General features: G+C 36.6%; 1 protein-coding gene across 1 annotated transcript; it reads left to right on the plus strand.

Moving 5' to 3' along the window:
• The first annotated feature begins 1,654 nt into the window (after positions 1-1,654).
• LOC107762396 (exocyst complex component EXO84B) lies at positions 1,655-9,872 on the plus strand. Its single transcript, XM_016580755.2, has 7 exons — positions 1,655-2,122; positions 5,599-5,696; positions 5,906-6,959; positions 7,677-8,192; positions 8,747-8,935; positions 9,028-9,164; positions 9,444-9,872. The coding sequence occupies exons 1-7, from the start codon at positions 1,955-1,957 to the stop codon at positions 9,604-9,606; spliced, it is 2,325 nt and encodes a 774-aa protein (XP_016436241.2). The 5' UTR covers positions 1,655-1,954; the 3' UTR covers positions 9,607-9,872.
• The last annotated feature ends 12,146 nt before the right edge of the window (positions 9,873-22,018 follow it).

Raw genomic sequence — 22,018 nt, forward strand, 5'->3', positions numbered from 1 at the left:
GTCGAAAAAGTATTTTCTTTTATTTTAACAAAAAAGAGTACTTTCTTTTCATGATGTAGAAAAAATATTTTCTTTCCTTTCAACAACCTAAGTATTTTCTTTTCCTGATGTAAAAAAATATTTTCTTTCATTTTAACAAAAAGAGTACTTTCTTTTAATCATGTAGAAAAAATAATTTCTTTCATTTCAACAAAATGAATACTTTCTTTTCATGATGTAGAAAAGTATTTTCTTTTATTTCATCTAATTGAGTATTTTCTTTTCATAATATACAAAAACTATTTTCTTTCATTCAACATAATGAGTAATTTCTTTTTATGTTATAGAAAAAATACTTTCTTTTTTAACAAAAAAAAATATTTTTTTTTTAGTTATCGAGCTCAAATTTCAACGTTGTTCGTGTGTGAAAAAGTAAAATAGCACATTAGTTCCTTTGGGTTTGTGTGAATTTTGAAAAGAATAATTAAATTCTTGAAAAAAATAGAATCCGGGAAGGGGGGGAGTACAGGAAACGCGAGGATTTTGGGGAAGGTGGGTTGAAGAGAGTAACATAAAAAATTATTTTCCTAAAAATATTTTATACTCTCTAACCAAACACTAAAAAATTTTTTGTGAAAAAAAACTTTCACTCACAGACTAAACAAGGAAAAATAAGTGATAAAATCACTCATTTTTCGTGAAGATATTTTTCAAAACAATTCCTCCATACCAAACACACAAAGTCAGAACTTGCTTTAGAACAAGACGCTCAAAGAAAAACTAAAGACATGTAGATTTGCTTGTCTCACGAGGCTTGGGTGTCATGTGCCCTTTACGCTCTCAAGACCCAAATACAAGACTTACCTCACTGTTTTATGTGCAAACGTGTGTGATTTGCCTAGTAAACCTTGAAACCCCGTTAGTTGACATTTCACATACAAAACTCAAAAGCCCTCATAGTTATTCACAAATGTGGGATTAAAGACTTGCAACTCAAAACCAGAGTCCTAATATAGTATATTCTCCGTCGATGGACACAACGAAGAGTACTTATGGAACCTTTCATTTGAAAACAAATAATCGGTGTTAAAATCTCAACGCATGTTAGGGTAAAGGTAGTGTTCCATTATATACTAAAGTACAATATTATGAATTATTTCTAAATTATTAACTTGTTGGAAGCAAATCACGTTGGAATTGTATTATATGATTGAGAATAGTAGCTCCCGGGAGAAAGTTCAAGAATTGTAGTACTCATAATAATTTTTGATCTATTTACTTAATCGGGAGGGAGTCCGTAGACATAAATTTTTCTTTCTAACATGATATTCTCCGTATAAGGTTTGTATTTCTAGGACATTGTAGCTCATTTGAATCTCATGTTACTTTATACTTTTTTGTATTATTCATACTTACGTTGGCACGCTTGAAAATTTTTGTTAGAAAATTTAATATTTTTTATTTTTAAAGTTATGTGATATGCTTGGTGATAGATATAATGTTCAAGTGCCGTAAATATTAAATAATGATTACTCCAAAAGTTAATTTGACATAAAAATATCATATTCCAAATCATGCTAATCTAAAATTTCACGTATATGGTGATAATGTCAAATATTTCAGAACAATTTAAAATGGAATAGGGAGTGAGTTATATAAAAGCTAAAAGGTATGGACCGCGTAAGGAAAGTTGAACAAACAGCACACGGAGGCAACCGGGCAGTAAACGTTAGCTAAGAAAGAGAAAATTCGGTGGCGTGGGTAGGCTGGCGATTAGCGAACCAAAACCCAACGCTATCAAACAAACTCAGCCCTCTTTTTCTCTTTCTACATTCCGCCAACCAACTAATCTCCTGTTGTTTCGTCAATCATAATCCATGGCAGCAATAGCAAGTCGATTAGATCTATAGCCTTTTGATTTTCCTATATTCAACCCTAACCATTCGCCCATTCAATTTTCTTTGATTCACTAGTCATGGCTTCCGTGAAATCCTCTCGGTCAAGAGCACACGCGGTCACTCCGTCTAAAGGAATCAACAAAGAAAGCGGCACCAAGCTCGAAGAAAATCTCAACGTCTTCAAATCCGATAATTTCGATGCTGATGCCTTTGTTCAGTCCAAATGTCATTCTCTCAACGAGAAGGTCCAATTCCTCAATTCCCCTCTTCTTTTCTTTGTTAATAATTGACTGTTAAATTTTCTTAAGTAAACTTATTCACCTGTGATTCATCTAAAATGTTGAGTTTCATTATTTTATTCGATCGGAAGGAGGGGGGGGTTAGAATTAAGCATTTACCTTAGGCCATAGGATTAAATTAATAAATATCTCATATTTTATTATGTTGCACGCTCTTTAGCTACACCACTTAGATACATTTGTATATGATGTAAAATGATGCAGTTATGTAGCTCAAGCTTGAAAATTTCTCAAATTAATTTACTCTTCATACGTATACTTCTTTTTATTTAACTTAACTACATCTTGATGTTCTATGCAAAATCTTGATTTGGATATCAGCTCGTTTTAATTCGGAGAGTTCATCTCAATATTCTTAGTTATTTACATTAATGCTAATGATGATTGCCAATTTCCGCCTGTCTACTAAATTACTGTAATTGTTTACTAGACTTGTTGCACGAAATGTGGTCATATGGAAATTTTTGTTAACAGTTGAGGATTTCTCCTTTCCTTGAAGCTCCATAATTTGATGAAAAATGAGGCTTTTTCTGAGTCTATAAGTTGTTTGAAGAGTTAAAGAGAGACAGAGACTATCGAAGCATTTTCGATTTTCATATATCTCTTTTCTTGTGTTAGACATCATTGCATTTTGAGAGGAGGGGAGGAACTGTTTCAACATACAGCTTTACATGGGTAAAATGTAATCCCCCCAGTGCATAATTGGGTGGAGAATGATGCTGAATGAGGAGGTATCGGATGACTGACCCATTATCCTGTCATTGGAGGCAAAAAAGTATGCAAGGATGAGTCATCTCAAAACTAGAGTAGTTGACAGCTGAAAATGCAAAATAGCGCCAAAGTTTGTTGCGGCTTTAAGGGCAAAGCATAATTAAAGAATTGGCTTTAACGAAAAAGCGCTAATGAAGAAAAACTATGTAATGCAACAAAAATAATTACAAACACAAACAACAATTATTTGGATTAAAGACTGAAGTAACTATAATAAAGCAAAATATATGAACTAAGAATCATACCAATCAAGTTAAAAGCCATTTTGAACTTCCAATTTTGATGAAAGGAAATAGTTTTATGTTTTCCAAAGCAAGTTTTTGTACTAAATTTCAATTTCTTATTCCTACTCCCCCAAAAAAAAATTTATAATTTTGTTTTAACAATTAATGTATCAATTTACCAACTATATTATCTAATACTGCCATCTTAAACACATAGCCCATGTCTGATGCAGCACACCCCTTAACACCTTAGCTCCTGTGCTAAAGTTCTACTTAAGCGAGGCGTAGCGCTCAACCTTGCTTTACCTGAGCTTTAGGGCTTAAGTGCGCCTCAAACGAGTTTTTAACAACACTGCTCATAACCCCTTTTATCCCTATATAATGGACTATTTAATTGTTTAATACCAGAGGAGGTTGTATTAATAGCCAGGGGATGAGAGTCTTACAGAACTAGAATTTAGGAAGACTGATTCATTCTTTAAAAAAAAAGAATTTAAAAAGAATGATAACCCGTAAATTTTAATTACCGAATTATAGACCCTTTTATTTAACCAAATGTTTATGTGCTTAAACAAACTAAGAATATTGTTATATGTTTTTTTAACAAAACTAATTTTGTTCACAGAACCGCAGCACCAAGAGGGTACTGATAGTATGAAAAATATAGCTAGCTTGTCTCCTCTATGTATGAAGGAGTATATGAAGTCTAAGACTATATTAGCATCTTAATAGTATTGTACATTTTATAGTAACCACAACACTCTCTTAGTGCTGGTTTTATGATATCTATAATACTAACAAAAGAAAGTATTATACGTTCTATATTGCTTTGAGGTTTTAGTTTTTAAAATTAACAAATCAACGAAAATAAAAAAATATAAATTAGAATTAAAAGAATTATCCGAAGATGTCTTACCCGATGACTTATCCTGGGCGAGGATGACTCATCCAAAGCTATTCGATTATAGATTACCAGTCCGTGAGCCAAAACATTCTCTATTATTCATCAAAAGGCAGACACAAGCAGTTATACTAAGGGGTCGTTCGATAATGCATTAGAGAAAATAATGCATGCATTAGCTTACTAATCCCTTGTTTGGTACACTTTTTCAACCTATGTATTACTAATGCAAGTATTAGTTATACAACCTATTTGGTATTATCCTATGTATAACTAATACACAGCAAACCATGGTATTAGCAATACCAAGGCTATTAATGCATGCATTAGCATGGTTAAAGACAAAATTGTCCTTAAATTCCCTTAAAGCTAAAGAATATGGAGGGCACTTTTGTAAACAAGTAAACAACTAAAAATTATGCTATGTATTTTAATTTTTAATACACCACACTAAACAGTGGATAAGAAATAATCTCTGCATAACTAATGCTTGCATTACTAACCCATGCATTACTAATCCTTGCATTACTAGTACACCTTATTCAGCACTATTCTAATATACCCTACCAAACGACTCCTAAAGGTTATTATTGCCTCTATTTTACAAAGTAGCTTGTTACTATTGCTATCAGTTTACAAAAGAGGCACAGAAAATGCTCAAATTCTACTTCTTTCTCGGCCTGTTTCCCCTTGCTTCTACGTATAATCTATTCTGTTTAGAGGAGGCAATGCCACATGTTACTATACTCCTTGCTACTACATAATTTTCATTAGCACCTTTTCATGAATGTCACTTTCTCTTGAAAGACGCTCTGAATTTTCATCATGCCACAAGACATGAATAGCTGTTGAGTCAGCTTCATATTTTAAAGTAGTAACGATGTTGCAGCTAGTTATTGTACTCCTTTCTGGTATCATAATTCTCTTTGGCACCTCTTAATGAGTACCACACTTGTTTTGGTATATGCCCTGAAGTTTGTTCCTTCCACAAAGACTTATAAATCGTCTGAGTCAACTTCATAGTTCATAATACAGTTTGAAACTTTTCATCTTTTGTTTTGATCAACCATAACGTCTCCTGCGAGTTGGGACTACAGGTAGTTGCAATGTTGACAAGTCGAACATGGCCATAAAACTGGAAATGGGTGAATGATAAGGATGATAACTACTTCCAGCAGCTACTTTCCGTCCACCAGATTTTGATTGTTCTTTTTTTTTTTCCTTTTTTTCTTTTTTTATAACCGTGGTGTCCAAGCCAGCTTGCGTGCTTTGATTGTTCTGTTGCTTTCGTGGTCATGGTATGGAGGAAGGAATGCTTTTGAGTGTTAATAGGGAAAAACACTAATTCTCAGAATCTTTTAGATTTGGGAGAGGATTCAGCTCATTTGACTAAATTCATCTATGATATGAAAATGGTTTTAACAGCAAAGTCATATTTGGGTGTCCATAATTTTATCCTTGGTGTTTAAATTCTTTTGTGCAATGACTGTGGTGAGGTGTTGATAGAAATGTCCATGTATTTGCAGGAAATAAGGCAGTTGTGCTCGTATCTATTGGATCTGAAAAGGGCTTCTGCTGAGGAAATGCGCAAAAGTGTGTATGCCAACTATACAGCTTTCATTCGGTGAGTCCTTGATGTAGCTGCTATAGGACCCTCCTCCCAAACTGAAATACCTATGAATCAAGAGAAGTCTCCCATTGGGCATGAAATTCTGACCTACTACTGACTTTTCAACTGTTTCATATTCTTTATCTGTAGTCTGAGGCAACCTTGACTTCTGTGTTTCATCAATGCTTACCTGCTTTGTACTTCTTTGTCTATATTACTTGCAGCACATCAAAAGAGATATCAGATTTGGAGGGTGAGCTTTCATCCATGAAAAACTTGCTATCTACTCAGGCAACTTTAATTCATGGTTTAGCTGAGGGGGTTCATATTGATTCTTTGTCTGATGATGCTCCTGAGTCTACCTCCAACGGCTCTTCTAATGATGAAGTTAAGGAGCCTACGGACCTAGAGAAGTGGCTAACGGAGTTTCCTGATCTCCTAGATGTTCTGTTAGCTGAAAGGAGAGTAGATGAAGCATTGTCGAGTCTTGATGAAGGAGAACGCATTGCATCTGAAGCAAAAGAGAAGAAGACGTTAGGTCATGCTGTGCTTTTGTCACTACAAACTGCCATTGCTGAACGTAGGCAAAAGCTAGCTGATCAGCTCGCTGAAATTGCTTGCCAACCTTCTACTCGTGGTGCAGAGCTTCGTGCTGCTATTTCAGCTCTTAAAAAGCTTGGGGATGGGCCCCGTGCTCATAGTTTACTCCTTAATGCTCATTACAAGAAATACCAATTCAACATGAAAAATCTCCGTCCATCTAGCACCTCTTATGGAGGAGCTTATACTGCCGCCCTTTCACAGCTGGTATTCTCTGCCATTGCTCAAGCAGCGACTGATTCATTGGCTATTTTTGGTAAAGAGCCAGCTTATACATCCGAGCTAGTGATGTGGGCTACTAAGCAGACAGAGGCATTTGCACTTTTGGTCAAAAGGCATGCATTAACTTCATCTGCAGCTGCTGGTGGCTTACGAGCTGCTGCAGAATGTGTTCAAATAGCTTTAGGACACTGTTCTTTATTGGAAGCTCGTGGGCTTGCACTTTGCCCTGTGCTTCTGAAGCTTTTTAGACCTAGTGTTGAGCAAGCGCTAGATGCCAACTTGAAACGAATTGAAGAAAGCACTGCTGCTTTGGCAGCTGCTGATGATTGGGAACTCACGTATCCACCATCCGTTACACGTACATCCGGTAGGCCAGCCGGTGCTGTTCTTGGCTCTACAGGGGCATATCAGCATAAACTTTCAAGTAGTGCTCATCGTTTCAATTTGATGGTTCAGGTAATGCTATTAACAGAACTGATGACCTGATAAAGCTAAATATAATAATATTTCCTCGTGAACACCTGCTATTTGGTCATAGACACAGCAGCTTGCCTTAGGTGCTTTCCCTGCTAGCAGAATTTGCCCTTTAATCCTCCACAGTGATCGGAAGACAATCTTTATCTTCTACTCTATTTATGTGGTAATTTGCAGTTTTTGAGCGCACTTGCATCGGTAGAAGCAGGAAATTTGATTTCCTTGATATGATCATGAAATGACATCACTGCAACATGAAACTGTGATCAACATCTTTTTAGTTGTGAGATCTGAAAATATTTTATACAGACTGACCTTTATGGAACATCAGAAGAGCATGTTTCTCGTCTTATCATCCCTAGAATATAGATCCAAATTACTTAAACCTTGTTTATGCCAATCTGTAATGTTGATGCCCTGCATTCCCTTTCTCAACTTTGTTACTGGTTCTTGGCTGTAGATATTCAACATAGATTATTTGCAAGATCTTACTCTTTCTCTTATATCAAAGTGTTACTTTTATAGTATTATTTTGATTTGTTACAGTAGATTTAGTGTCAATCTAGTATCAAATTTGTTTCTATTCATAGTATGGCTAGAACTCAATGTGCTTAGGAAATCATTTTGTGTATGATGTTGTTGCCAATGGTCCTGATGTCTTTTACTTTATTCATTTTGCTACTCCTGCTGCTTATCTAGGATTTCTTTGAGGATGTGGGACCATTGCTAAGTATGCAGTTGGGAGGGAAAGCTTTGGAAGGTCTATTTCAGGTGTTTAATGCTTACGTGAACACACTTATAAGAGCATTACCTGGCTCCATAGAGGACGAGACCAGCTTTGAAGGTTCAGGAAATAAAATTGTTCGCATGGCCGAGACTGAAGCTCAGCAAATTGCTTTGCTTGCAAACGCATCTTTATTGGCAGACGAACTATTGCCACGTGCAGCTATGAAGCTTGCTCCCTTGAATCAGGCTAATTACAAGGATGATCTTCAAAGAAGAGCTTCAGATAGGCAAAGCCGTCACCCGGAGCAAAGGGAATGGAAGAAGCGTCTTGTGAATTCAGTTGACCGGTTAAAGGATAGCTTTTGTCAGCAGCATGCTCTGGATCTTATTTTCACAGAGGAAGGGGACAGCCATCTCTCTGCCGAAATGTATATAAACATGGAGGGGAACGCTGACGAGATAGAATGGTTCCCTTCTCTAATATTCCAGGTGCAGTTTCCTCTTCCGGAGTTTTCTTATGTAATTACATGCCACTTTGAATAATTAGGGTTGTTCAACTACAAGAGCTGCTGAAAAACTGATGTCTTTATTGTGTGTTAGTTACTGCAGCTTGGAGTTTGCACCTGCTTCTTACCAAACATGAGCATTTATTAATCATTAACACTAAGAAAACAATTTTAAGAGCTTTGATCTTCAATTTTTTGGATACTTCATTATCAACACTAAGCAACCAGAAAATGAGATCTCAGCTCTTACACTCTTTGCTTAGTTTTTTTTTTTTAATTTAAAAGGAAAAAACACTAAGCAAACAGTGTAACAACTGAGATCTCTTTTTCTGGTTACTTATCGTTAACAATATAGTAATCTAAGTTGTAATCGACTAATCGTGATAAGAGCACTCCCTTTTCCTAGTGCCTATTCGTCTTTTTGTCTATTAGATTCCAACTTAAATATCCACATCTCGAGGTTTTAGTGGGAGTTCCTGTTTATACATGAGCAACTGTTTATGGTTGATAATCTGTGGTTATTTGTGATTCTGCCAGGAACTTTATGTCAAACTAAACAGAATGGCTGCCATAGCTGCTGATATGTTTGTAGGAAGGGAAAGATTTGCAATATTGTTGTTGATGAGGCTTACAGAAACTGTCATCTTGTGGCTTTCACAAGATCAGAGCTTTTGGGATGATATAGAGGAAGGACCAAGGCCATTGGGTCATCTTGGTCTTCAGCAGGTTTGTAATTACTGGTATCCACTTATCTTGTTTTGCTCCCCACTGCCAATATGTTTTGTAACACTTCATGTTTACCATTGAACTTTTTGTAGTTCTATTTGGATATGAAATTTGTCACATGCTTTGCTTCGCAAGGACGCTACTTATCTAGAAATTTGCTTCGGGTTGTCAATGACATAATCTCTAAAGCAATGTCAGCTTTTGCTTCAACTGGGATGGATCCATATAGGTATAAATTCCCCTCACTTTACGGAATTTCATCCTTTTGCCATTTATCTGATTCTGAGTATATTTTGGGATGCATTAAGGATCACTTCATTTGGTACATAAGAAGAAATAATCCCTATGCTCTGTAGATTAATACTATGCTTAATTTACGGTATAAAACTCTGCATTTAGGGGGCAGCCGCTTCAACTTATGTCATGACTTACAGGGCAAAATCCTATATAGTTTGTATATCAAAATTATATATTTATGCTTTAACTTAACCGTGGATATTGCTGGCAGTGTTCTCCCTGACGATGATTGGTTCACTGAAATTGCTCAAGATGCGATGGAGAGGCTGAGTGGAAAGCCCAAAGTTGCTAATGGGGAAAGGGATCTGAACAGTCCAACTGCCTCTGTCTCAGCTCAATCTATGTCTTCTGTCAGATCTCACGGGAGTTATTGATGTATAATTAATTCTACTGCTGTAAAATATGTGATGAATGATTGATCTTGGTTTGGTTAGCAAGTGTATTGATAGAAAGCTTCTCTTGTCTTCCTTTTTATCTTTTTAAGGTTCCTTTTTATTTTTTCCTTGGCAAATTTGTAGATTGTGCTGGATGGTAGTGAGTTTAGGAAATTCTTTGTAGTGTTCATCAGGCAAGCATTTGGAATTTGTATATGCTGATTTTATTATTTGATCATGAATCCAAAGGCTCTTTGTCTCTTTTATATGTCGTTTACAGTCCTAAAAATAATTGGTAATATGATGCCAATGGACCGGGCGATCGAAACCCCTGTGAACAGCTCCCAAAATTGTCGATCTGTAAAGTTCTCTTCGGTTTTCTGAGATTCATTTCCTATCCAGCTTAAGTCTTGATGCAAATATCACAGGGAGAAACTGTCCAGTTATAATGAAGTTTGGTCAATTATGCTAATGCTTGCGTATCATGTTGTCCTCATGATTATAACAGCGGTGACATGCATAATCTCTTTTTAGTGTCTCTTTTTTTTTCTTTCTTTTGGGTAGAAAACCTTTCCGTCTTGAGCGATTGCTCTTCTGGAGAATGAGGAGTTTTCTTTTCTAGCAATTGGCTACCTAGTGTCATTTCCACTTTTTTGAGTATCAATCAGGATCTAATATTTGGATGATACATAAATCCCTCCTCATAATTTTCAGTTGCACACTTTAGCAAAAGTAGAAAGCAGCACGCTGAATTTAACTCTAGCATTTGAAAACCTCTTAGAGTAATTTTGAAAGTTAAGCTGATAACTTTCTTACTATCTGTGATGAATATTTTACTCTTTAGTTAAACGAAACTAAACCTGAGTGCACTAATAAGGTTGGACTTTTGCCAAGTAACTCCCACACTCACCCCTAATTAACACCCCACAGTCTAGAATGTTAAGAAAATTCATTGTAATGAAACTGATGTTAGCGCCTCATCGTAATACAAAAACTGTTATACTCTAGGGCCACCAAACAACTGCTTTTGTACATATATTTTGATAGATAGATCTCACTCCTAATTCTACTGTTAGCGGGTGCATTGAACAATGAAAAATGGAGAACGAAATTTTTTTAAAATAAAGATACAGAGAAGTATCAATCACACAACGAATTTCTTGTTAGTTATGCACAAGACCTCTAGAATCATTTACGGAGAATATTTTGTTAGTTCTTCAATCATTCCCATCCTTAGTAGGTTCTTCTATAAATTTGGGAACTTCCCATCCTCATCAGCTTCTGCCAAAGTTATGGACTTTCCATACTCAGTAGGTAAGTTGGAGACACCAAGCTTTCAATGATCACAATGTATCCTAACATCTGGATGCATGAAGCCATTATTATACCACATTAAACTCTCCGATAATGCTCTTACCGCCTTCACCCATGACTCTAGAATCTCGTAATTCTTCATTAGCCACAAATCAGTCTTGTTCTCATAGTAACAAAATAGGCATAGATTCTCCCGAAGAACCTACTTCGCAATCAACATCACTACCTATGTTGGGCAACACTAAATCTTCAAATGATTCATCCATAAGGTTAAATGTAGAAAGAACTCATATTGAATTCTTATCACTAATAGAATTCTCAGCAATCCAATGGATCTTTTCATTCAAAAAAATTTCAGATTGTTCGAGAAGTCTTGAATCCTTCACCAAGAAGTTAAAAGATATAAAACAATCCATTACAAGAATCCAAAATTTGATACCTTTTAAATGGATCTCCACGGAGAAAATGAAGTTCAGTATGTCTCAATAGAACCGGTGTCCTAAAACCAAATTTTAATAAGGGGCCTTATTTTATTTGCTTATGATGCAGATATCTTACATAATATCGTATAAATATTTACATTGATTTTTTTCTTTCTTTTTGTCTATAGTGTAGTAATCTTATAAAATATAATATTAATATTTATATTAAAAAATATTAGCCACGTATTTACAATGTATTACCTTGGATCTTATTGCAAAAAATATTATTTACGAATATGAAAGTTTGAGTAGCTAAATTCAAAGTTCTAAAATATTTTTATTATTATTAAATAGACAGTCTTTCTTTTTATTTTTATAAAGATTTTGTACTTTTATTTTTTTTTATAAGTTTCAATGCGAAAATAAGGAACAAAATTTATAATTATAAATATTTTTGGGCCCCCAAAATTTAGGCCTAAAACAAAGGCTTTACTAGCCTCCGCTTGAGCTGCCCCTGGTAGAAAGTCTAGCCCTTTTTATCATCATGGTTCTTGAAAAGAAGCTTATAATCAGGAGATTCTAGTTTCTTGGTTGAAAATTTGAGATGAATTTCTACAAATTGAGGACTCGAGACGAGGGAACACCAAGATTCAGAAACACACTTCATCCTCATCAATGCTTTTACAAGTAGGTACAAGAGTATTTCGGATATCATATCTTGGTGAAAAATTGAATCAGTCTGCCATTGATGTTCATGCTCTGTGCTTCGACATTGCGCCTTCCAAATTTTGGCGTGTTTCAATAATTTGAGTCAAATGGGAGAGTTGAGGTGTGATTTGCCAGAACTAGTATATGAATTCAAACAGGAGCCGCGTTGAGAAAATTAAATTCTTATTAGTCTGTTATAGATTATACCCAAGATACATACGTATCTAATTAATTTTTTATTTTTTATTTTTTATCTTTGTAAATTCAAACAAAATCTAATCATATTGACATCGACAAACGAGTCACCACACGATGATCCACATTGGTCATTCAAAGAAATTTTGTACATTATTCTTTTATGAATAATTTTTTAGCAAAAGTTTTATTTAATAATATTAATATTATTTTATAAAATTATGTATTGCATGACTCGACATACACGTGTAACGTACATGCCAAAAGACTAGTTATTATTAAATAAATAGTCTTTCTTTCTATATTTATAAGGATTTTATATTTTTATTCTTTTTTCTATAAGTTTCAATATTGTCTAAGCAAAAATAAGAAAGAAAATTTACAATTAAAAATATTTTTGGGGTCCCAAAATTTAGGGAGCCTAAAGCAAAGGCTCTACTATCCTCCCTATTGTAGAAAGTCTGGCCCTTTTCATCATCATGGTTCTTGAAAAGAAGCTTATCATTAGGAGATTCTAGTTTCTTGATTGAAAATTTGAGATGACTTTTTACAAATTGAGGACTCGAGATGAGGGAACACCAAGATTCAGAAACACACTTTATCCCCAGCTGTGCTTTTACACGTAGGCGTAAAAGTATTTTTAATATCATATCTTTGTGAAGAATTGAATCACCCCGCAATTGATGTTCGTGCTCTGTGCTTCGACATTGCGCCTTACAAATTTTGGTGTGTTTCAAGAATTTGAGTCAAATGGGAGAGTTGATGAGTGATTTGCAAGAACTAGTATATGAACTCAAAGGGGAGCCACGTTGAGAAAATTAAATTCTTATTAGTCTGTTATAGAGTATACCCGAGATACATGTGTATCTAATTAATTTCTTATTATTCATCTTTGTTAGTTCAAATAAAACCCAATCATATTGATATCGACAAATGAGTCGCCACACGATGATCCGCGTGGGTCATTCAAAGAAATTTGTACATTATTCTTTTATGTATAATTTTTTAGTAAAAGTTTTATTTTGATAATATTAATATTATTTTATACAATTGTGTATTGCATGACTCGGCATACACGTGCAACGTACGTGCTAAAAAACTAGTTATTATTAAATAGGCAGTCTTTCTTTCTACTTTTATAAGGATTTTGTACTTCTATTCTTTTTTCTATAAGTTTCAATAATGTCTAAGTAAAAAGAAGAAAGAAAATTTACAATTAAATATTTTTAGGGCCTAAAGCTTTTCTACTAGCCTCCCTGTTGTAGAAAGTCCAACTCTTTTCATTATCATGGTTCTTAAAAAGAAGCTTATCATCAGGAGATTCTAGTTTTTTGTTGAAAGTTTGAGATGGCTTCTTACAAATTGAGGACTCGAGATGAAGGAAGACCAAGATTCAGAGACACACTTCATCCTCATCAACGCTTTTACAAGTAGGTGCAAGAGTATTTCTGATATCATATCTTGATTAAGAATTGAATCAGGCTGCCATTGATGTTCATGCTCTGTGCTTCGACATTGCGCCTTCCAAATTTTTGTTTGTTTCAAGAATTTGAGTCAAATGGGAGAGTTGGGGTGTGATTTGCAAGAACTAGTATATGAAATCAAATGGGATTCGCGTTGAGAAAATTAAATTCTTATTAGTCTATTATAAAGTATACTCGACATATATACGTATCGAATTAATTTCTTATTATTCATCTTTGAAAGTTCAAACAAAATCCAATCATATTGATACCGACAAACGAGTCACCACATGATGATCCACATTGGTCATTCAAAGAAATTTGTACATTATTCTTTTATGTATAATTTTTTAGTAAATGTTATATTTTGATGATATTAATATTATTTTATAAAATTGTGTATTGCATGACTCGGCATACACGTACAACGTACGTGCCGAAAGACTAGTTATTATTAAATAGGCAGCCTTTCTTTCTACTTTTATAAGGATTTTGTACTTTTATTCTTTTTTCTATAAGTTTCAATAATGTCTAAGCAAAAAGTAAATAAGAAAATTTATAATTAAAAATATTTTTTGGGCCCCAAAATTTAGGGGCCTAAAACTTCTCTACTAGCCTCCCTGTTGTAGAAAGTCCAGCCCTTTTCATTATCATGGTTCTTAAAAAGAAGCTTATCATCAGGAGATTCTAGTTTCTTGTTGAAAGTTTGAGATGGCTTCTTACAAATTGAGGACTCGAGATGAGGGAAGACCAAGATTCAGAGACACGCTTCATCCTCATCAATGCTTTTACAAGTAAGTGCAAGAGTATTTCTGATATCATATCTTGGTTAAGAATTGAATCAGTCTGCCATTGATGTTCATGCTATGTGCTTCGACATTGCGCCTTCCAATTTTTTGTCTGTTTCAAGAATTTGAGTCAAATGGGAGAGTTGGGGTGTGACTTGCAAGAACTAGTATATGAAACCAAATGGGAGTCGTGTTGAGAAAATTAAATTCTTATTAGTCTATTACAAAGTATACTCGACATACATACGTATCGAATTAATTTCTTATTATTCATCTTTGAAAGTTCAAACAAAATTCAATCATATTGATATTGACAAACAAGTCACCACTTGATGATCCACATTGGTCATTCAAAGAAATTTGTACATTATTCTTTTATGTATAATTTTTTAGTAAAAGTTTTATTTTGATGATATTAATATTATTTTATAAAATTTTGTATTGCATGACTCGGCATACACGTACAACGTACGTGCCGAAAGACTAGTTATTATTAAATAGACAGTCTTTCTTTCTATTTTTATAAGGATTTTATACTTTTATTCTTTTTTCTATAAGTTTCAATAATGTCTAAACAAAAATAAGTAAGAAAATTTACAATTAAAAATATTTTTGGGGCCCCAAAATTTAGGGGGCCTAAAGCAAAGGCTCTACTAGCCCCTCTGTTGTAGAAAGTCCAGCCCTTTTCATCATCGTGGTTCTTGAAAAGAAGCTTATCATTAGGAGATTCTAGCTTCTTGGTTGAAAATTTGAGATGGCTTTTTACAAATTGAGGACTCGAGATGAGGGAACACCAAGATTCAGAAACACACTCCATCCTCATCAATGTTTTTACAGGTAGGCGCAAGAGTATTTCTGATATCATATCTTGGTGAAGAATTGAATCACCCCGCCATTGATGTTCGTACTCTGTGCTTTGACATTGCTCCTTCCAAATTTTGGTGTGTTTCAAGAATTTGAGTCAAATGGGAGAGTTAAGGTATGATTTGCAAGAACTAGTATATGAAAGGAGAAGGGAGAGAGGAGACAGAGTTCTATGTATATAAGACTCTTGTGGAGATAAGAAAGAAACTCATAAGATATAACTTAAACTAGACCTCCTAGATTGGCTTGGAGTGCCTATCCTTATCATGCCTCCTCAAGATGGGCTCAATCTCCTTGAGACCAATCTTGTTGACAAAGTGTGTAAATGATTGTTTAGGCAAGGCTTTTGTGAAGGCATCAACAAGTTGATCGCCAGTGGGTATGTGATTAACATAGAGCTCATTGCCTTCTACTTGATCTCGAACAAAGTAAAAAATAATAGCTACATGTTTCATACGACCGTGAAAAACTGGGTTGCAACTAAGGTAAGTAGTACCAATGTTATCACAAAACACCACAGGAGAACTGGATATTGGGATGTGAAGCTCCTTCAGCAAGTTGGTTATCCAATTAAGCTCCGCAACAACTTTATATTCAGCTTTTGTGGAGGATCTAGCAATTGTTCATTGCTTTTTGGAGCACCAACTTATGGGATTGTTTCTAAGAAGGATAACATATGCTGAAGTCGAATGTCGCTTATCAAGAAGTCCACCCCAATCAGCATCCGAGTATGCTTGAAGTTTGAGTGAGCTATTGGGATGTAAATGGAGACCATATGTGATAGTGCCCTTTAGGTAGCGTATAAGTCGTTTGGCAGTATGCCAGTGCTTCCAACTAGGTGCATGCTGAAATTGAGCAAGTTTGTTTACTCCAAAGCAGATGTCTGGCCGAGTAAAGGTTAGGTATTGTAGGGAACCAACAACTTGCCTATACAGTTTGGCATCATCAGGTGTGAAATTATTATTCAGTGAGAGTGCTTCACTGACTGACATCGGTATGCCAACACTGTTAGAGTTTAGCATGCTAAACTTTTCTAGTAGATCAGCAATAAAGCCACTTTGAGAGAGAATTAAACTATGTGCATTTTGTAGAACTTCGACTCCAAGAAAGAAGTGCAATGGACCAAGGTCTTTAATGGAGAACCTATCACCTAGGAGTTAAATGGTGGTTTGGACTTGAGAGGAGCTGGAACCAGTGACCACAATATCATCAACACAGATCATGACAAAGCGAAGCGAGTTAGGAGAGCATTTTATGAACAGAGAATCATTTGATTTTGCTCTAAGGAACCCACAGGAAAGAAGAAAGGTTTTAGCTCATTGTACCAAGCTCTAGGAGCTTAACGAAGTCCATAAATGGATTTATGAAGCTTGCAGACATGTTGTGGAAAGTTGAGGTTGACAAAGCCCGGTGGCTGCTGCATATAGACAACCTCATTGAGAGTTCCTTGCAAGAAGACATTACTTACGTCTAGTTGACGTAAGGCCACTTGAACGACACTGCTAGAGTGAGAATAAGCCTAATAGTAGTGTGTTTTTATTATAGGACTGAAAGTGTGATGCTAGTCGACCCCAGGACGTTGATGAAAACCTTTGGCTACTAACCTAGCTTTGAATCGATCAATAGATCCATCAAGTTTGTGTTTTACATGATAAACCCACTTGCAACCAACACCGTTATGTGATGGGGAGTTAGGAACCAAAGACCAGGTATTGTTTTTAAGAAGATCACTGAATTCATCTATGATGACCCAAAATATCATCTTTAAATTTAATAATTAATTCTATATTTTAAGACCTCGAAAAGCACCATTTATCATTCCTCGACTTGTGCGCTGTCCGTATAATTTTTCGGAAAGTTTTTATGTGAAAAATGGATTAAAAGGTGAAATAGAGCTTTAAAACTCAACTGGTTGACTTTGGTCAACATTTTGAGCAAATAGATCCGGATCAGTGTTTTGACAATTCCAGTAGGTCCGTATCGTGATTTGGGACTTGGGCGTATGCCCGGAATCGAATTCAGAGGTCCCTAGCCCGAGATATGGAATTTCGATAAAAAATTAAAAGCTTAAAAGCTTAATAATTTTTAAGAAATTACTGATGTTGGATTTATTGACTTCGGGTCCGTATTTTGGTTTCGGAGCTCGGTATAGGTCCACTATAATAGTTATGACATATTTGCCACATTTGGTGAGAATCAGAGTTGATTTGACATGATTCGGACATCTGGCTGTAAAAATATAAGTTTTAAAGTTTTCTTGAAAACTTCCTTTGATTTGATGTCTGATTCGTAGTTCTAGGTGTTATTTTGGCGATTTGATCACGCGAGCAAGTTCGTATGAGATTTTTGGACTTGTGTGTATGTTTGGTTTGGAGCCCCGAGGGCTCGGGTGAGTTTCGGGTAGGCTACGGGATGAGTTTGAACTTAGAAAATCTGCTTTTTCTACAACTTCAGGCTTCTGGTATTTCCTTCATCGCGTTCGCGAATGTACTCTCGCGAACGCGAAGAGCAAACTGGGTTGGCTGAATCTTCCTTCTTTGCTAACGCGAAGAATGGGTCGCGAATGCGAAGCTATGGGGACTTCACCCTTCGTGAACGCGACCAACTCAACGCGAACGCGAAGCTTTTGAGGCCTGGGGGAGGGATCTGTTGTCCTGCTACGTGAACGAGCACTGGCACACGAACACGAAGGCCAGGAGGGAAAAAGCCTTTGCGAACGCGAAGGAGGACTCGCGAACGCGAAAGCCATGGGCTGCTATTCATCGCGAACGTGACATGCCCTTCGCGAACACGAAGAAGGCCTAACGCCTGTGACTTAAAACAAAACCAAAACGGGATTTTTCCTCTTTTTCACAAACCCTCAATTAGAACTCGGTTTAGGCGCGATTTCAAAGGAGTTTTTCACAATTTCGAACTGGGTAAGTGTTCTTCATCATATAGTGATTATATTTCATAAATCTAAGTCTATATTCATCATTTATTTTGAATTTAGATGGAAGAAATTGGAAGTTTTATAAATTCTTCCAAAAACGAAAATTTAAGATTTAAAGGTCCATTTTAATATCGGAATTGGATAATTTTTGTATGGTTGAACTCGTAACGGAACGGGTGTTCGAATTTTGTGAATTTTTCCGGAATTTGAGATGTGGGTCCCACTGTCGAATATTTTAATGAATTTTAAATTTTTATCCGGAAAATTAGTACATTCATATGGAATTAATTCCTATGATTCGCATTGAGTATATTGAATTGTTTGTGAATATATTTGAAGCTTATGGAGACAAATTTAAAAGAAAAAGTTGTGGTCGAGTAATTGATTGGATTTTGCAAAGCAAGGTAAGTGTCGTGGTTAACCTTGACTTGAGGGAATAGAACCCTTAAATTAATTGTTATGTGAATTGCATGTGAACGACGTATAGGCGAGGTGACGAGTGTCTATACATAGTCAAAGAAAATGACGCCAGTGTTGGTATTACCCAAAGGTTCAGGATCGTATACGGTATATTGTGACGCATCTCACATTGGGCTTGGTACAGTATTAATGCAAGATGGTAAGGTAATTGCATATGCGTTGCGGCAGTTGAAAGTTCACGAGAAAAATTATCCTGTTCATGACTTAGAATTGGTAGCCATTGTTCATGCGCTGAAGATTTGGAGGCATTACCTCTACGGTGTCTTGTGTGAGGTATTTACGTTGGAGTTGTTGAAAGACTATGATATCACCATTTTGTATCACCCCGAAAACGCCAATGTGGTGGCCGATGCTTTGAGTAGAAAGGCTGTGAGTATGGGCAGTCTTACGTATATTCTGGTTGGTGAGAGGCCATTAGATGCAGATGTTCAGACTTTGGCTAATCAGTTTGTGAGGTTAGATATTTCAGAACCCAGTAGGGTTCTAGCTTGCGTAGTCACTCGGTCTTCTTTATATGAGCGCATCAGAGAGAGGCAGTATGATGATCCTCATTTACTTGTCCTTAAGGACACGGTGCGGCACGGTGATGCCAACTAGGTTGCTGTGGGGGAAGATGGGGTTATGCGAATGCAGGGTCGTATTTGTGTTCCTAATATGGATGGGCTTCGTAAATTAATTCTTGAAGAAGCACACAGTTCCAGGTATTCTATTCATCCAGGTACCGCCAAAATGTATCAAGATTTGCGGCAACATTATTGGTGGAGGAGAATGAAAAAGGATATAGTTGCATATGTAGCTCGGTGTCTGAATTGTCAGCAAGTTAAGTACGAGGATCAGAGACCTGGTGGTTTGCTTCAGAAGTTAGAAATTCCTGAGTGGAAGTGGGAGCGTATCACTATGGATTTTGTTGTTGGGCTCCCACGGACTCAGAGAAAATTTGACGCAGTTTGGGTCATTGTGGACAGGTTGACCAAGTCATCACATTTCATTCCAGTGGCAGTTACCTATTCTTCAGACAGGTTAGCTGACATTTACATTCGTGAGATTGTCCGCCTTCAAGGTGTGCCTGTGTCTATTATTTCAGATCGAGGTACGCAATTTACCTCACATTTCTGGAGGGCTGTACACCGTAAGTTAGGCATGCGGGTGGAGTTAAGTACAACATTTCATCCACATACAGACGGACAGTCAGAGCGCACTATTCAGATATTGGAAGATATGCTCCGCGCTTGTGTTATAGACTTTGGAGGTTTTTGGGATCATTTCTTGCTACTTGTGGAGTTTGCTTATAATAATAGCTACCAGTCGAGCATTCATATGGCTCCATATGAGGCATTATACGGAAGGCGATGCCGATCGCCAGTTGGTTGGTTTGAACCGGGAGAGGCTCGATTTTTGGGTACTGATTTAGTATAGGATGCCTTGGATAAGGTCAAGATTATTCAGGATGGACTTCGCACAGCTCAGTCTAGGCAAAAGAGTTATGCCGACCGAAAAGTGTGTGATATTGCATTCATGGTTGGAGAAAGAATATTGCTCCGAGTTTCACCTATGAAAGGTGTAATGAGGTTCGGAAAGAAGGGCAAGTTGAGCCTTAGGTATATCGGAGCCTTTGAAATTCTTGAAATGGTAGGTGAAGTGGCCTACTCGCTTGCATTACCACCTAGTTTATCAGTGGTTCATCCGGTGTTCCATGTGTCTATGCTCCGAAAAAATCGTGGTGATCCGTCTCATGTGTTAGATTTCAGCTCAGTCCAATTGGACAAAGATTTGACTTACGAGGAGGAGCCGGTGGCTATTCTAGCCAGGCAGGTCCAACAGTTGAGGTCTAAGAGTTATCCTTCAGTTCAGGTGCAATGGAGAGGTCAGCCGGTAGAGGCATCTACCTGGGAGTTTGAGTCGGACATGCGGAGTAAATATCCACACTTATTCACTAGCTCAGGTACTTTTTTCTAACTCCGTTCGAGGACGAACGTTTGTTTTAGAGGTGGAGAATGTGATGACCCAAAATATCATCTTTAAATTTAATAAGTAATTCTATGTTTTAAGACCTCGAAAAGCACCATTTATCATTCCTCAACTTGCGTGCGCTATCCGTATAATTTTTCGGAAAGTTTTTATGTGAAAAATGGATTAAAAGGTGAAATAGAGCTTTAAAACTCAATTGGTTGTCTTTGGTCAATATTTTGAGCAAATGGATCCGGATTAGTGTTTTGACAATTTTGGTAGGTCTGTATCGTAATTTGGGACTTGGGCGTATGCCCGGAATTGAATTCCGAGGTCCCTAGCCCGAGATATGAAATTTTGATGATAAATTAAAAGCTTGAAAGCTTAATGATTTTTAAGAAATTACTGATGTTGGATTTATTGACCTCGGGTCCGTATTTTGGTTTCGGAGCCCGGTATAGGTCCACTATAATATTTATGACATGTCTGCCACATTTGGTGAGAATCAGAGTTGATTTGACATGATTCGGACATCCAGTTGTAAAAATATAAGTTTTAAAGTTTTCTTGAAAACTTCCTTTAATTTGGTGTCCGATTCATAGTTCTAGGTGTTATTTTGATGATTTGATCGCGCAAGCAAGTTCGTATGAGATTTTTGGACTTGTGTGCATGTTTGGTTTGGAGCCTCGAGGGCTCGGGTGAGTTTTGGGTAGGCTACGGGATGAGTTTGAACTTAGAAAATCTACTTTTTCTACAACTTCAGCCTTCTGGTATTTCCTTCATCGCGTTCGCGAATGTACTCTCGTGAACGCGAAGAGCAAACTGGGCTGGCTGAATCTTCCTTCTTCGCGAACGCGAAGAATGGGTCGCAAACGCGAAGCTATGGGGACTTCACCCTTCGCGAATGCGACCAACTCAACGTGAACGCGAAGCTTTAGAGGCCTGGGGGATGGGTCTGTTGTCCTGCTACGCGAACGTGAGCACTAGCACATGAACGCGAAGGCCAGGAGAGAAAAAGCCTTCGCGAACGCGAAGGAGGACTCGCGAACACGACAGCCATGGGCTGCTATTCATCGCGAACGCGAAGAAGGCCTGACGCCTGTGACTTAAAACAGAACCAAAACGGGATTTTTCCCATTTTTCACAAACCTTCGATTAGAACTCGGTTTAGGCGTGATTTCAAAGGAGTTTTTCACGATTTTGAACTGGGTAAGTGTTCTTCATCATATAGTGATTATATTTCATAAATCTAAGTCTATATTCATCATTTTTTTTTTATTTAGATGGAAGAAATTAGAA

Source organism: Nicotiana tabacum, chromosome 4 (genome assembly GCF_000715075.1).
Source record: "Nicotiana tabacum cultivar K326 chromosome 4, ASM71507v2, whole genome shotgun sequence".
Classification (NCBI taxonomy): domain Eukaryota; kingdom Viridiplantae; phylum Streptophyta; class Magnoliopsida; order Solanales; family Solanaceae; genus Nicotiana; species Nicotiana tabacum.

Excerpts from the sequence above, each read along its gene's own strand:
- LOC107762396 (XM_016580755.2), top strand. The coding sequence starts at position 1,955 with ATGGCTTCCGTGAAATCCTCTCGGTCAAGAGCACACGCGGTCACTCCG. Across the intron at positions 6,960-7,676 it reads GTTTCAATTTGATGGTTCAG|GATTTCTTTGAGGATGTGGG; the intron begins GTAATGCTATTA and ends CTGCTTATCTAG. Across the intron at positions 8,193-8,746 it reads TCCCTTCTCTAATATTCCAG|GAACTTTATGTCAAACTAAA; the intron begins GTGCAGTTTCCT and ends TGATTCTGCCAG.